At 42.5% G+C, this 15,701-nt stretch overlaps 1 protein-coding gene across 1 annotated transcript in view; it reads left to right on the top strand.

Moving 5' to 3' along the window:
- LOC145404452 (complement component receptor 1-like protein) overlaps nucleotides 1–13,409 on the top strand; it is a 57,025-nt gene extending 43,616 nt beyond the window's left edge. The window contains exons 12-13 of the mRNA XM_080275970.1: nucleotides 8,117–8,301; nucleotides 13,261–13,409. Of these exons, the coding sequence (XP_080132096.1) occupies nucleotides 8,117–8,301; nucleotides 13,261–13,409 (334 nt within the window). The remainder of the gene's footprint in view (nucleotides 1–8,116; nucleotides 8,302–13,260) is intronic.
- The last annotated feature ends 2,292 nt before the right edge of the window (nucleotides 13,410–15,701 follow it).

Genomic DNA, 15,701 nt, shown 5'->3' with positions numbered 1-15,701 from the left:
TTGCTGTTATCTGTGAGAGAGTTGACTTCTATTGAATCTTTTAAGATGTGGCTGAAAGCCATTCTCTTTTCAAGAAACAATGATCTTGAGAGATGTTATGGTGGATGTTTATAGGGTTTAGTTTGTCATCATTTCTGCAGATGAAGTTTTTATTGTATATTAATTGTGTCACATTTCTTGTAATGGGGAACTTCCGAAGCTGCCTGCCGCCAGAAGTTACCACTGTTAATAGCTCTCTGTCCCAAGTACGTGTTAAATGACTGTAATTTTTCTTTGTTGATGTGAGAACCTGTGTGGCAAAGTACCATCATACACTATTGAAGTAATGAAAAGCTTCGCAACAAAAATATGACAGGAGAATACATCGATCACATTGTTTTATTTCCTCGAAAACGAATAGCGAAGTTTGAAAACGTGTCACATATATATTTCTTTTTGTTGTTTTTTTATGAAGTTGTTAAGTGGGGTTGGTGGAGGATTAGTGCCCCTCCCTGTAAAACAATTAACTCTAAGCCCTTGGCCACCCCATTTGGGATACATGGCGTCTGGCAATGAATGAATGAATGAAAATGTTACAAAGCTGAGTTTAATCTTGCCTCCTAAAGTGTTTGGTTTATACTGTAATTTTAGCCAAGCATTTGTTTTGTTTGTATCAGTCTCTCTTGTGGCAGAAATGTGTGGTGTATTAAATTATTAAACCTTAGCCATCCAAGCTCAGAGACCGTCTCAGTTCCAAGATTTTATGTGACTTATTTGAAAGCGGTGGTAGCGCGTCTTCCGAGGTAACCTTGGAACTGGGACGGTCTTTGAGCTTGGATGGCTGATGTTGAATAATTTAATACATCATACATTAAATTTCCACCTAAAGAGAGACTGACACAAACAACACAAGTGTTTGGCTAAAACTACAGCACAAATCGAACATTTCAGGAGGCAAGATTTAACTCAACTTTGTAGCAACTGCATTATAAAAAAAAAAAAAAAAAAAAAATGGGCCAGGTTTTCAAAATTTGGGCTTTGTTTTTGAGGAAAAACAACGAGAGCAATATATTCTCCTCTGTTATATTTTTGTTATGAAGCATTTTCATTGCTACAGTAGTGTATGATGGTTAATTGTCCCCCAAAAGGTTCTCACATCAATAAAGAAAAATCGCAGTAATTGAACACGTATTCAGGACAGAGAAGCTGTTAACAGAGCGAGACATCTGGTGGCAGACGATTTCCATGAGTTCTCCATTGTCTAAATGTAAACATGTTTCAAGTGCAAGTGAATTCCTATGGGAAAATTGGCACTGTTAAGAAATCAAAGACCAGTACCCATATACACAATATTTTAAACTGCAAACAAATGCCAGTTTTCTCTGAGGCCCAGAGCCCGCAAACCATTCTCTCCAAGAAAAAACAAAAACAATACAACAGAGAGCTAAATTCAAAATCCGTTCATTTCGAGATGCCTCGACACACTGCATTTGAAAGACTGGAGATCACAGGAAGTAGGAAATACAGACAGAGGGAGACATTTTCAGAGTCGACCTGTTGCATACATGAAAGATCGGGAGTAACGGTTAACTGATGCAGTAGAGAGTTGGACAGAAAACGGTGCTACGTGCCTGTCATAGTGATGGAGGGATGCAACCAGACAGTTCAGAGGAGCATTGACCATTGAAGTAGCCATAGAAATGATGCAACAGTATGATGAAGAGACAGAGGTTGAAGGGAGCCAGTAAGAGGAGGAGAGTTAGTGAGACAAAAAGCCTTTGACTCTGCCTTGTTGAGAAAAGCTGTATGTAGGGAGCCTTCCCACACATGAGAGTTGTACTCTGCACAGGAGCAGATAAAACCCATGGATGAAGTCGACAATTCTGGTAAAACCAAATATATATAATTTACTAATAGACAGATATTGCCAGATTCCTCTATTACCTTCAGTGATACTTATATTTCCATCTCCAAAAGTATTGAAACTTGGTGTTTCACTTAACAATGCCCTCAGGTGGACCTCTGATGTCAGATCACTTGCTGAAACCACCTCAGAGAAACTTGGATTATTGTACAGAGATCGTAGCTTCTTCATTGACGAGCTGTAAGCTATAGTTTATAAGAGTCTTGTGCACTTTCAGCTGGATTATTGCTTATTTACCCTTGGGCAATGGATATGGAGAGGTTGCATTGAAATAACTAGACAAAATTCAGAACAAAGCTGTCAGAAGTATTGATAACCCTGCTATTACAAATAAACCCATCAGGTAAAAAGGAATGCTGCTTCCCTTGCATTATTTTACAGATACTTTTATGGCAAATGCTCAAATGAAGTTGCATCCATTGTGCCACCTCTCCATGCCTTCCCCTGTGCTACACAGGCATCTGGTAACGCTCATGACTGGCATGTCACACTGCCATATTGCAGAACTTCCGCCTGTCAGAAATCTTTTATTCCTCGAACTGCATCTCTTTGGAACATGCATCCCCAGAGTTGTTTCCCCCTAATCTTCAACCTACAGCTGTTCAAGTCCAACTGTTACAGATTTTCAATGAATGGAGTACACCAGTAATCTGGTGTATGGATTATTTTTTTATTTGTTTTTCCTTCCTCTGTTTTGTTATTAAAAAAAAAAAAAAAAAAAAAAAATGAGGGGGTAAAAAGGTACGGAGTAGGCTTGGCACATCTAAAATCTTGGAAGAAGATTTTACAAGTGATGTAATATGACGTTTCCAAGATAAATCTTGAGAAAATGAATCCCCAGGTATGTTTAAAGTTGATGCAGGATTGAGCTAGATATTTTTAAACATTAGCAGATACTCCTGTGGAAGATTTTGTTGGGTTGATAGGTGTAAGAACTGATTTTTTGATGCATTAATAACAGCAAGATTACCTCAGTCAGATATACGAGCCAATTCAGATATTAGGTGTGCCATAGCCTCATTCATGATAGGTATAAGACCTGAGTTTTTGATGCATTAAAAACAGCAAGATTACTTTTACCTCAGAAATATGAGCCAGTTCAGACATTAGGTGTTTGTTGAAGTAACTGCTGAGATGGACGCTGTGGGAAGCAAATAGAAAGTTGAAGGGTGGAGTCCTCATCGTATGAGTGGATAGGGTTAGATGTAAAGCACAGGTCATTGATGAATAAAAGGAAGAGAGTTGGTGATGGGACAGAGCCCTGAGGAACACCACTGTTTATAGATCTACGAGAAGAACGATGGCCATCTACAATGGCAGCTATATAACGGCCGGAAAGGAAGCTAGAGATGAAGGCACAGATAGAAGGATAGAAACCGTAAGAGGGTGCTGTAGTTTGGTAATTGAAGATTTATGCCAGGCTCGAGCGAAAGCCTTTGAGATGTCAAGTGCAATGGCAGAGCTTTTCCCAAAGTCCCAAAGGAGGATGACCAGGAGTCTGAAAAGTAGGTGAGAAGATCTCCAGTTGAGCATCCCTGATGAAACTCATACTGACAGTCAGAAAGAAGGTTGTGATAGGAAAGGTGCTTTAAAACTTTTTGTAAAGAATAGACTTAGAAACTTTTCAGACACAGAATGTTAAAGCAGTTGGGCAATAGTTAGAGGGTTGGGAATGGTCACCCTTCTTTGAGACAGACTGAATGAGAGCAAACTTCCTGCAAGAAGGAAACGTACAAGTTGACAGACAAAGGTGAAAGAGTTTACCTAGGCAGGATGTAAGCACAGAAGCACAGTTCTTGAGGACAACAGGAGGGACTCCATCAGGCCCATATACCTTGTTAGTGTTGAGGCTAGTGATGGCAGAAAATACATCAGTTGGAGAGATTTTAATGTCAGCCATGAGGAAGTGATGACTGACAGATAATTACTGAGCACTAGCAGTATATACACAAAGCTTTTAAGGGTCTTAACAGTTCTGCTAAGCTAGTAGACCTTGGGAGCTCCTAACAGACATTTGCTGGTTGATATCTTAGAGAACCAACATAGCAACAACAATGATGCCAACGTGTTTATTGAGAAAGAAGACATTTAATGAATGTGGAACCAATAAAGCAATGGTAATTGGACCATGCTGGTTTTACAAAGTATACAAGGGAGAACTGGAAGGAATGGTCCTCTCACCCCTTTGCAGCAAGTGGCAATAACATTGCATCACAGTCACAACTTACCATACAATCGGGTTACATCAAGTGAACATGACAATTTATCATATGCTGATGTCAGTATAACATGGATTCAGTGGTGATAAGAAAGGAGTGCATGACCATGAAAGAAAATGGGGGGGGGGGAAGCTTGCTCTCGGTACCCCTCAGTAGCTCCAAGATTTTCACTAGGAGTAGCATCCTTGCCAGATACGATTTCCAAGTAGCAAGTTTCAGTATGTCGCACACAAAAAGTTATCACTTTCCTTAAAATTGCATATTGCACTATTTGTTATGTTCTTTCACTGTTGTTTGCATTAGTAATGGTGTTTCAAAGGTCTTTCATGCACCAAATGGAATGAAAGACAGACAATCATAGCGAATGGATACATTGGGCAGCCATCGTGGCTCAGCTGACTGGGAGCCTGTGTACACGTGGTAGACACAGTTTTCAGTATTTCACACAAAAAAGGTTGCCACTTCACTAAATATTACACACTGCACTATTTGTAATGCACATACACTGTTATTTGGTGATAGCAGTGGTGTTTCAGTGGCTGGTACGGCCTGTGGACCATCCAGAGGAACTTCGACTGTGGCACTTCGGAGCTGCAGATTGGGAGGCCCTCAGGCAGTTCATTCATTCATTCATTCATTGCCAGACGCCATGTATCCCACACGGGGTGGCCAAGGGCTTAGAGTTAATTGTTTTACAGGGAGGGGCACTAATCCTCCACCAACCCCACATGACACGTAGGGATACTTCTTTGATTTTCCATGGAATGATTATTGCCTCCATGGCCGTGAGCCATCTTATTTATTTATTTATTTTTTTTTTTTTTTTATGCGAGGAAGAAGGAACCAAAGGCCATGAGCCCGCAATAAGAGTTCCCTCCAAGAGAAAAACAAAATACAAGAGAGAGCCAAATTCAAGATCCATTCATTTCGAGATGCCTGGACACACTGCGTTTGAAAGACTGGAGATCATAGGCAGCAGGAAATACAGACAGAGGGAGACAGTTCCAGAGTTGACCTGTTGCATAAATGAAAGATTGGGAGTAACGGTTAACTCTTGCATTAGAGAGTTGGACAGAAAAGGGATGAGAGTTTGTTGCTAGACGGGTGCTACGCACCCGTCGTAGAGGTGGAGGAATGCATGCAGACAGTTCAGAGGAGCAGTGACCATTAAAGTAGCGATAAAAAAGAGATAAAGATGCAACAGTGCGGCGAAGCGACAGAGGTTGAAGGGAGTTAGTAAGAGGACAGTTAATGACACGAAAAGCCTTTGACTCCACCGTATTGAGAAGAGCTGTGTGTGGGGAGCCTCCCCACACATGAGAGTTGTACTCCACACAGGGGCGGATAAAACCCCTGTATAGAGTCAACAATTGTGCTGGGGTAAAGAAAGAACGGAGTCAGCTTAGCACACCCAATCTCTTGGAAGCAGATTTTACAAGAGATGTAATATGATCTTTCCAAGATAAGTCCCGAGTAAATGAAACCCCAAGCATGTTCAAGGATGATGCAGGATTAAGCCGAATATTATTAAACATTAGTGGGTATACCTGTGGAAGATTTTGACGGGTTGATAGGTGTAAGAACTGAGTCTTTGATGCATTAAAAACAACCATATTATTTTTACCCCAGTCAGAGATATGAGCCAAGTCAGACATTAGGTGTGCCATAGCCTCATCCCTTGTTTGTTGAAGTAACTGCTGAGATGGACGTTGCGGGAACCGAATGGAAAGGTGAAGGGTGGAGTCATCAGCGTATGAGTGGATTGGGTTAGATGTACAGCTTAGAAGGTCATTAATGAATAGAAGGAAGAGAGTTGGTGATAGGACAGAGCCCTGAGGAACACCACTGTTGATAGATCTAGGAGAAGAATGATGGCCATCTACAACAGCGGCTATAGAATGACCAGAAAGGAAGCTAGCGATGAAGGCACAGATAGAGGGATAGAAACCATAAGAGGGAAGTTTGGAAATTAAAGATTTATGCCAGACTCGATCGAAAGCCTTTGAAATGTCAAGTGCACTGGCAAAGCTTTCGCCAAAGTCCCGAAAGGAGGATGACCAGGAGTCTGAAAGGTAGGTGAGAAGATCACCAGTGGAGCGTCCCTGACAGAACCCGTACTGACGATCAGAAAGAAGATTATGATTGGAAAGATGCCTTAAAATTTTTGTATTGAGAATTGACTCGAAAACTTTTGAAATACAGGACGTTAAAGCAATTGGACGATAGTTGGAGGGTTGGGAGCGGTCATTCTTCTTTGGGACTGGCTGAATGAGAGCAAACTTCCAGCAAGAAGGAAAGGTACAAGTTGACAGGCAAAGGCGAAAGAGTTTGCCTAGGCAGGGTGTAAGCACAGAAGCACAGTTTTTGAGAATAACAGGAGGGACTCCATCAGGCCCATATACCTTGTTAGTATTGAGGCCAGTGATGGCAGAAAATACATCAGCTGAAGAAATTTTAATGTTAGCCATGAGGAAGTCGGAGGCGAAAAGTGATGGAGGAACAGCACCGGAAATGTCTAAGGTAGAATTGGGGGAGAAAGTCTGTGCGAAGAGATCTGTTTTATTAGTAGAATGAGCCAACAGATCCATACTCTCTTATATTCTCCTCATTATCATCGTCTCTAGTATTTGTGATGACAGAATAAATTAAAATCTTGTCGATGGGTGGCTACCGTTGACCCTGGGAGGTACTACCATAAGAGTGAAGTGTGGCAATAAGCTTAGTAACCAGCCACACAGTCATCAGTATTAGGCAGGAAACATACACCTACAAGTACTGTCACTCGGTGATCTTTTGTCTGAGTGACTGTACATACCTGTACTATAAAGTCCAAGTCCAAGCTGAGACTCACATAACTCAAAATTTTTTACCCCAACAGTTTCCAGCAACAGTTGGGAAGTAATTAACTGGTTTTGGCACTTGGTTTTGCCTCCAGTCCATAGAAAACATCAGCAGCAACCTGTCCAACCCCAGTACTGTATAGGAATTCCTTAAGAGGAAACATGGCATCATTTTTAGATTAGACAGAATTAATTTTGTGTTAAGTCATCAGGTGACTGACTCAGGAATTATCGCTACTTTGCTCATTGTACTTAGAGTAAGAATTAGGCATGATTATTGTGTCTCAATCTTACCTTAGTGGAGAGTAAGACCATCCATCCATGCATCATCCAATCCTATGTCGCTCCATGAGGAGCGTAGAAGCCTAGGGCCAGGCAAGTTGGTCCTGACATTTGAGATGAGAGTGGCCAGCCTCATTCATCCCTGAGTGGCATTATGTGGGCAATAAACCCCAATCACCCTTTGGATATAAACCTACACAGGCTCAATCCGATTGGGGCACCTTAGTTACCCACTAAACCACCAGGCACCATAATTTGATTATATGGTTACCACCCAGTGTGGTAAATTGTTTCCTGGGGTACAGGACACCATTTGGCTTGTCACTCAGTGTAGAGTTACTCATAGGCAGAAGGAAGAGGAAAGAATGAATTAAAGAAAGAGAGAAGAGGGAGTGCAAAGTTACCCTTAGGCAGAAGAAAGAGGAAAGAGTAATTCTTGACAGAGGAGGAAGGATGGAAGGGAGGAAAGGGCAGACACCCAGAGCAGCACTACATCGAGTGAGTGGATGATGAGCGCCCCCACCTGCCAAATGAGAGTAAGACAAGATGATAATGTATATATTTTTTTATTTTTAATTGTTAGTACATTCCTTATCTCTCTAGTGATTCCTGACATTACAGGTGCATCAACAGCTTAGTCATTTATGTAAAGATGGGCAATAAGTGGTTGCAGTGCTCTTCCTGTAAGGGAATTAAGATGAGTTCATATCTTACACTGTACTCTATATAGTATAGCAGAGGACAGGGAAAGTTATCATCACAGTAATTGGTTATTATGAAATGCACATTATATTAGTAGTGATAATGTGTTACTATAGACAGCTTTGCACTTTTGTTTTAAATCTCCTTGACCTCCACAAACTCTTCCACAGCTGGTCAGCATGTGACTCTTTGGGGTCTACAGACACAGTGGCAGTGAGTGACTCCACCAATGTAACTGTAGAAACCCAGAGTTCTGGAGGAACCAGTAGCAGTGCCGCATCGCAGGCTCCCTCCTGCCGTGCCCTTGCTGGCTCGCTTGCATCCTTTGACACTTCTTCCCTTGTCAATAATGAAGGTGGGTGACCTGTCTCCTCAGGCCAAATATGCATAGTTGAATTAAGTAATATGAGTGCCGTTTTAGCATTGCAGTTTTTGATAACCTCTTTACTACTGTTGTGGTGGTAAGTGGTGGGAACTTCATCCACTCACTTGATGCAGTGCTGCTTACTTCTTCCTCACCTTTATCATTCTTTTTCTGTGTCTGTCCTCCTCTCTCCTTCTTCTCCCTTTCCACCCCCTGTCTCTTTTCATCACTCTTCTCACCACTTAAGATGGCTCTACACTGAGTGGCAAGCCTAATGATTTCTTTTAACCCAGGAAACTAATCACAACACCGGGTGGTAACCATGCAGTCAAATAACAGGATGATGTGGAGTCTGCTGTGGTGAAATCGCTAACTGGATGAAGAGATGCAATTGCTGCATCCATCCAGGAACCAAACCTCCATGCTTTTCCCTGTGTCTCACTGTGGCGATGTGCAGTCAACTGCAAGGGAACATTGATTCACTACACAGGACAACCCTGCAAGGGTGGTTGCTGACCTGTGGTTGATGGGTCTGCCCAGCCAGACAGACTGAGGTTGATAAACAACAACAACCACAGTTGTCTGCTTTTAGGTAATACTTTCCAGAAAGATATTCCGTGTAGTGATGGGATTAGAAACAGTTTACAGTAATCTCTATATTACAGTTATACTGCATATTATTTTACTTTAGTTGCCTCCAGATGGTAAAGAAAAATGCACAGATATGTGCACATGGTTTTGTTCATGCAGTGAACAGGGGAGTTTGACAGACTTGATGGTATGTATATAATTCATTTAGCTAAACATGCTGTTTGGTAGCTTCCCTTCTTTAGTGTTTTCTTCTCTTTGTTAATTTTACTTCACCCCATCTTTTGGTGGGAATTATAACAGTGAGGATAATAAACCAATGGGGATGATGGAAAAAGTATATTACTTGGTGGGGAGGGAGGGATTTTGGGGGGTGTTGTGTACCAGTATGTTTGATGTGGATAGAGAACTCAGTTACTCATAGACATATGGGATGAAAGATCTAGAAAACTCTTGACCTCTTTGGGGAAATTAATTAGAATTGGAAGAAAGCCCACAGCATGATCTCCCCTGTTCCTCTCTTGCGCCGAAGAAGCTGCAAGTATGTTTTCAGTAATACTGTTGGGTAGTAGAGTAACCACATCCTTTTGCTAGAATGAAGAAGGAAGGTTGTAAAGCAGTGGCTCTTAAACTTTCTCATGCAGCGGATCCCTTTTATAAAAATAATCATGTGGCGGACCCTTATTTATGAGTAGATTTCTCTCCTACCCTACCTCTTGAGTTTAAAGATGTTTGTAGGCTATAATATACTAAAATTGTTACTGAATTATTAATTAATGGCTTAACTTGAACATAAATGTTTAAATTTTACTTCATATAACTGTCATAACATTATTCGTTTTACATATGTTTTATCTGATACTCAAATTAGCCTGTGGACCCCTTGGAATGTTCCATGGACCCCTGGGGGTCCGCGGACCACACTTTAAGAAACACTGTTGTAAAGTCATAGGGAAGTTATTGCCTAACATCATTTTCATCATTCATTTATCATCCAGGCCTACGTTGCCCCAAAAGGAGCGTAGAAGTCTGGGGCTAGGTAAGTTGGTCCTCACAATTCAGATAAGAGTGACCGGCCTAACTCATCCCTGAGTGGCATTGCATGAGCAGTAAACCCCAACCACCCCTTGGATATACAAGTACAGTAATCCCTCGAAGAACTGATGCAATTGAGCCAAAGCAACATCCGGGACTTGGTCTTGTTCTGGACTTGGGAAAAATGCCCCTGGACAGGTACTTTTAGACCCCAACCCAACCTAACTTTGAAAGTCACCTAGATAACTCCCTACCGTACATGCAGAGCATGACAAGGAACCAGAGAATGAGAAATTAGAAATGAGTGAGGAAAATATTTAGTAGTGTACAGGGTACTTATGACATGTCCATGGCCATCGCAAAGATTTGACTGCCTCCTCTCAGGCTCTGACAGTGGTGAAGGTGCACTTGAATCACATACAGCAATCCAGTGTTGTGCTGAACTTAATGCTTTGTGCTTTGAATTATAATTTTTTAACACTGCACATTGTGTTTGTACCTGCGCTGCACTTGAAACATGCCAGTGTTGCACTCTGCACTTAATCCTTTGCACTCTGAATTCTAATTTCTTAACACTGCACATTCTGTTCTTACTGGCGCTGCACTTGGAACACGCCAGTGTTGCGCTCTGAATTCTGATTTCGTAAGACTGCACATTCTGTTCTTACTTGCACTGCACTTGAAACACATCAGTGTTGCACTCTGCACTTAATACTTTGCACTCTGAATTCTAATTTCTTAATACTGCACAACACTGTAAATTCCTATGTGGTCTAGTGGCAAGGTATTGCAGTTTATTCGTTGCCAGAACCAGAGATTAGGTGTTGCATGTGGCCCAGGGGTGCGTCATGGGCTACCCACTGGTGACGACTCTGAAGATAGCCGCACACTAACTTTCAGTGGAGACTCCACCATGGCCGATGTGCTGGGCTGTGGCTCGGAGGTAGAAGGCAGGTCTTGGTGAGGCAGTGGTGTGGAGCCAGGACTGGGCACGACGGGGGTCACGGGCCTGAAAAAGTTGTCAATGGTTGATTGACAGAAGGTACGGCAATTCTAGCAATTGATGATGTGCTTCCTAAAAGTGCACACTTCCTCCACAAGTCCCAGGGAGCCCATCTCCCCGTCACAGTCCAGGTGTTCCAGGTAGTCAAGAACAAACTCAACGTGCTCCCAGAGTGTGCTCAGCTTGGGGATGGCTTAGTAGTGGAGTTCCAAGAGGAGTCTACATCATCGTCGTTGTCCGCGTCAGAATCTTTCAGCTGGGTACCTGTACCGGCAACAGAAGATGCGATGTCGATATCAGACGTGATCTGATACACAGAATCGCCCTCGTCGCCATCTAACCACTCACTCACTTCATCCACATCCACCTCATCACCAGTCGCACGAAGACGCACATGGAAATCATCCACGTCAAAACCTAGAAAGTCGTGCACCACATTGGCTCCAAGAAGCAGACAAGACCAACCACTTTCCAGAGTCTTGACAGGGACTTCCCTCCATGCACTGGACCAATTGTAGGTGGCTGACTTGAGGTTGTAGCGACGAAGGTTTTCCAAAGTCCGCTGGCCTCGCATGTCCCGTCCCTCCCTGCGCTCATCCTCGTCCTCGAGAACAACCATCACCTCATCCAGGAACTTCCAACGGTACAGCCTCTTCATTGCCACGATTACTTCTTGGTCCATTGGTTGGATGAGAGCATTCATATCAGGTGGTAAGAACAAGCACCTAATGCAGCCATTCTCAGCCACCAACTCCTAGTCAGACCGACGCACATGTGCATTGTCCAGGAGAAAGAGAGCCTTTACCTAGTTGCATGGGATTCCCAATGTCTTCATCTGACAATGAATGACCTCCTTGACGAAGTGCTGGTAAAACCAGTCTTTGAAGATCTTGTCTGTGAAGCAAGCCTTCACAGAATGGTACCAAATGACAGGAAGGACATCCAACAACCCACGATGGCACCGAGGCTGCTTTGCATGGCCAACAGTAACTGGCTTGAGCCGGTGCATGCTATTAGCATTGGCACAACACAAAGCAGATATCTGCTGCTTGGAGAGCTTGCGTCCAGGTACACGCTTTTCCGTCTCCTCTGCCAGGGTGTTCGTTGGCACCGAGTGATAGAATAGACTAGTTTCATCAGCGTTGTACACTTGACTGAGAGTGAGGCGCCCCTGTCGATCAAGCCCTTCACCTGCTGCCGAAACTCTTCTACTCGTACTTCCTCCTCGTTGGCGTCCAAAGCTTTGCCATGGGCCTTACGGTTGGTAAGGCCATGTCGCAGTTTGAAAGCAAAGAGCCACCCTTTGGATGCCTTGAAGTCTGGGGAGTCATGAAGCCCTGTGAACTTCTCTGCAGCAGCCTTCAGCTCCATACCATGCACCAGCACACCAGCAGCACATTGCTGAAGATACCAGATCAACATGGAGTGGTCGACTTCTGCAAACCTGGGAGGGTATATAATCTTCCGCTGAATGTTGCGTTTGGTCTTTGATGTGAAGTCTGCCATGTACTGGGTGAGTTTGTCCTGAGATTTCTTGATGTCAAACAAGGTAGAGCAGGCCAAGTTGAATTCACGGAAGATGCGGGAGGTCGACCATCCCGCGCTCACCTTGTCCAATATCTCCCTCTTCTTCTCCAGAGTCAGAACCACCCATTTCCTCTTCTCGGGTGGCGGGGCCATCGTCACACACACGAGTAAGAGGCAGCAGAGGAACAGCAGGGCCTGCAGCAGGTAGGGCACCACCACAGAAGTGAGCATGTGGGCAGCCATGGTGATGAGCGTGCAGTCACAATGGTAGGTAGGCGGGAAATGGGGAGGATGCAGGAGCGCTGTAGCAGACGTCGCCAGAACTAAGCACCAAAACACAGTTGTTCGTCACCGCGAGGCAAATTTAGAGTCGGGATGAACACATATTGGCCCTTTTTTTATTTTTGCATTTTGACATTTTTTGGCCATTTTGGTGTCCCAGATGTCCACATATCATAGGGAACTATCCGAGACTTGGACTAATGGACCCAAGCCCAAGATGTCAGGGACTTGGGGTGTACTGGTCTTGGGTGTCTGGGTCTTAAAGGGATTACTGTTCCCACTTTTATTATTTTTTTTACTACAAATTGAATATATGAGAGAGGAAGGTGTGAGCTGGGAGCAGGGCAGTGAAATGGCCGGGGACAGGGCAACATGGGGGCGATTTGTTGTGGCCACCCTAACTTATGGGATTAAGGCATAAGATAGATGGAATATTAGAAACCAGAGGAGGGAAATGTGGTACTGGAGATATGTAAGTATTTACCACTACATACTTCGCTGGTTTCTCATGTCAGGTGCCCCTCTGCTTGAGGAAGCTGAAGGTGATGAGAGCTGTGATCAGCGGCGTGCGGAAGACCAGTATTCCCTCTCCACTCGTGACTCAGACAGCTTGAAGGATAATGTGTCACATACTCGCTCAGTCACTGTCAGTCTCCAAGAATAACAGGTATCACTCACTTCTGATGCTGTATTACAAATTATTCTTTGTACTGTAGAAGAACTCTATGACTTCTGTATTTTAATCAGATGTAGACTGGTGTATTTCTGCAAAAATGCATTCCCACTGTTCAGTAAAGTGTAACAACATTTTTGTGCTGGACTTGCGAGTGCTTAGTGCACAGCTGTATTTATGGCAAACTAGGTCTAATCTGTAAATTGTGTTTTAATTACTAGTACAGGTAATGTTTTTGAGTCATGCTCAAAAGCAAGCTTTTTTTTTTTTTTTTTTTTTAAATAATAATAATATCAGGCAGTGGTTGCCAGCTGGATATCAACTACCCAACCACTTGTTCAGTATTACGGTAATCATTTTAAGGTTACTGTTTTTATAACCTTTTGTTTAACATTATGCCTGTAGAAGAACAACAACATAGATTTTACTCTCCTTCTAATGCATCAGTGGGTGGGAAAGGGTTTGTTGTTACTATTTACACACTCATGTTCTGTGTCCTCAGGGTCAGTACCAATGATGTCAACTAGAGGCTTTACAAAATCTTCGTCTGCATGGAATATTATCAATTTCAACCAAATCAACAAAAAATAGTCAAAGATGTTCAGCTGAATGTTAACAGATATACCTCTAATGCAGTAACAAAGCACTAATCCTAATCAGTTTGCCTTGGCAAAAACACAGATGCAATCATTTATCTTGGTTAATGTATACCTCTAATTGTAAATAAAGTCTGCTAGAGTTGTAGCTGCATAATGATAATAACTAAGCTTTAAGGAGACCTGTTGCATTAGGGTCATGTTGAGTTTTAGAAGGTTTATTTGTTTCATTTTATACCAGTGGTGTACAAAACCTATAGAAGTCATTTAATAGTGCTCAAAGTTGAGCCTGTGTACACTTGGCTAACTGGTGGCTCCTGCACTAGTTTTTTTATGTCTCTTAGCATTACGGTCTGTTAAGTGTATGCTTTGTGAAAGAAATATTTCATAGTTTCTACTTTAAAATATTTTACAAATATTTATGAAATTTATGGTGCCTACTGTCCAGTGTTTTAGTTTTTGATACTGATAATAAAGTAGAATCTTATGATGGAGTTCCAGGTGGTTATGATTGTATGAGTCATGACATTGATAGTGTACACATTGTAGCCCATATTGTGTTACTGTGATACCTCATTTGTTTAATTTAGATATTTAAATGCTTGCTGTGATAGCTGATAATTTTAAAATTTGATGCCATTTTGTTTGATGTATTAAGGTAAATTGCACATATTTATATTTGTGTATGCTTACTGTAAGATAAAGTTTTCATTTTATTGACATGCTGTACTTACAGTACCAGTACAGTCAAATCCAAGGAAACTGCTTCATCAGTGACTTGACAAACAGAGTGATAGAGTTATTCATTGTGTAGGTTAGCTTCAGATTAGACTCATATTAACTAGTATATACATCATGTATAAAGGGTGGTCTAATGGTTACAGCACCCCAGTTAGATTGAAAGCCTTGCTGAGGTTCAGTCCCCAAGAGATGTGAGGTTTTTTGTCCTGTAATGTTTAATTTCATTTTGTTTATCAAGGCTCCAACATGCTTGCATGAGTCGACCTTCATCACCTGCTGGCACCTCTCCATGCTGCACGATCTGTGGCAGCCTTCCTATTCAGTCCCTTATCCTGGAGGTCATACTGTATGACCTCGCCCCAAGTCTTATTTTTATCTGCATCGAGCTGTACCCTTGAGGTTTACACCTCTCACCTTCCACACCCAGTTCTCATCATCCATCCAATGAATCTGCCCAAACCATCTCAATCTACTTCCCCTTATCACAACACTAATACAGTCAAGTCCCTTCCTTTCTCTCAGCTCTTCAGTCTTAATCCCAATCTCTTTAGGCCTCACATTCAAGAATGCACTGAAGATCCATCCAATCACTGTCATTCCTGTACATTAGAGTCCACGAATATCCTCTTCCCTTTACTGGCCAGGACTCGCTACCTTACAGCATTACATTCTTTACACATGCTGCATACAATGACTCCATAGCCAAGAGAGAAGTCTCTCAGCGTGAGGAGAGGCAACAGCTCCCTGGACTTCCTCCAACCACTCCTTACCCTAGCGACAGAGCTATCTCTAGCCCAACCTCCAGCTCATAGCATGTCCCTAAATAGCAAAATTCCTTCACACACTCGTGAGACTCTCCAGCAGGAACAGTCCTTCCATACTTCTCAATCTTGGCTTCCTCTCGTCAGCACACCACACAAATGAAATCAGCATTATTTTGTAGTCT

Source organism: Coenobita brevimanus, chromosome 63, assembly GCF_032717465.1.
Source record: "Coenobita brevimanus isolate Jiangsu-jjx chromosome 63, ASM3271746v2, whole genome shotgun sequence".
Taxonomy (NCBI): domain Eukaryota; kingdom Metazoa; phylum Arthropoda; class Malacostraca; order Decapoda; family Coenobitidae; genus Coenobita; species Coenobita brevimanus.
The sequence above is the reverse complement of the archived record's forward strand: the minus strand, read 5'-3'. Positions and strand labels throughout refer to the sequence as shown.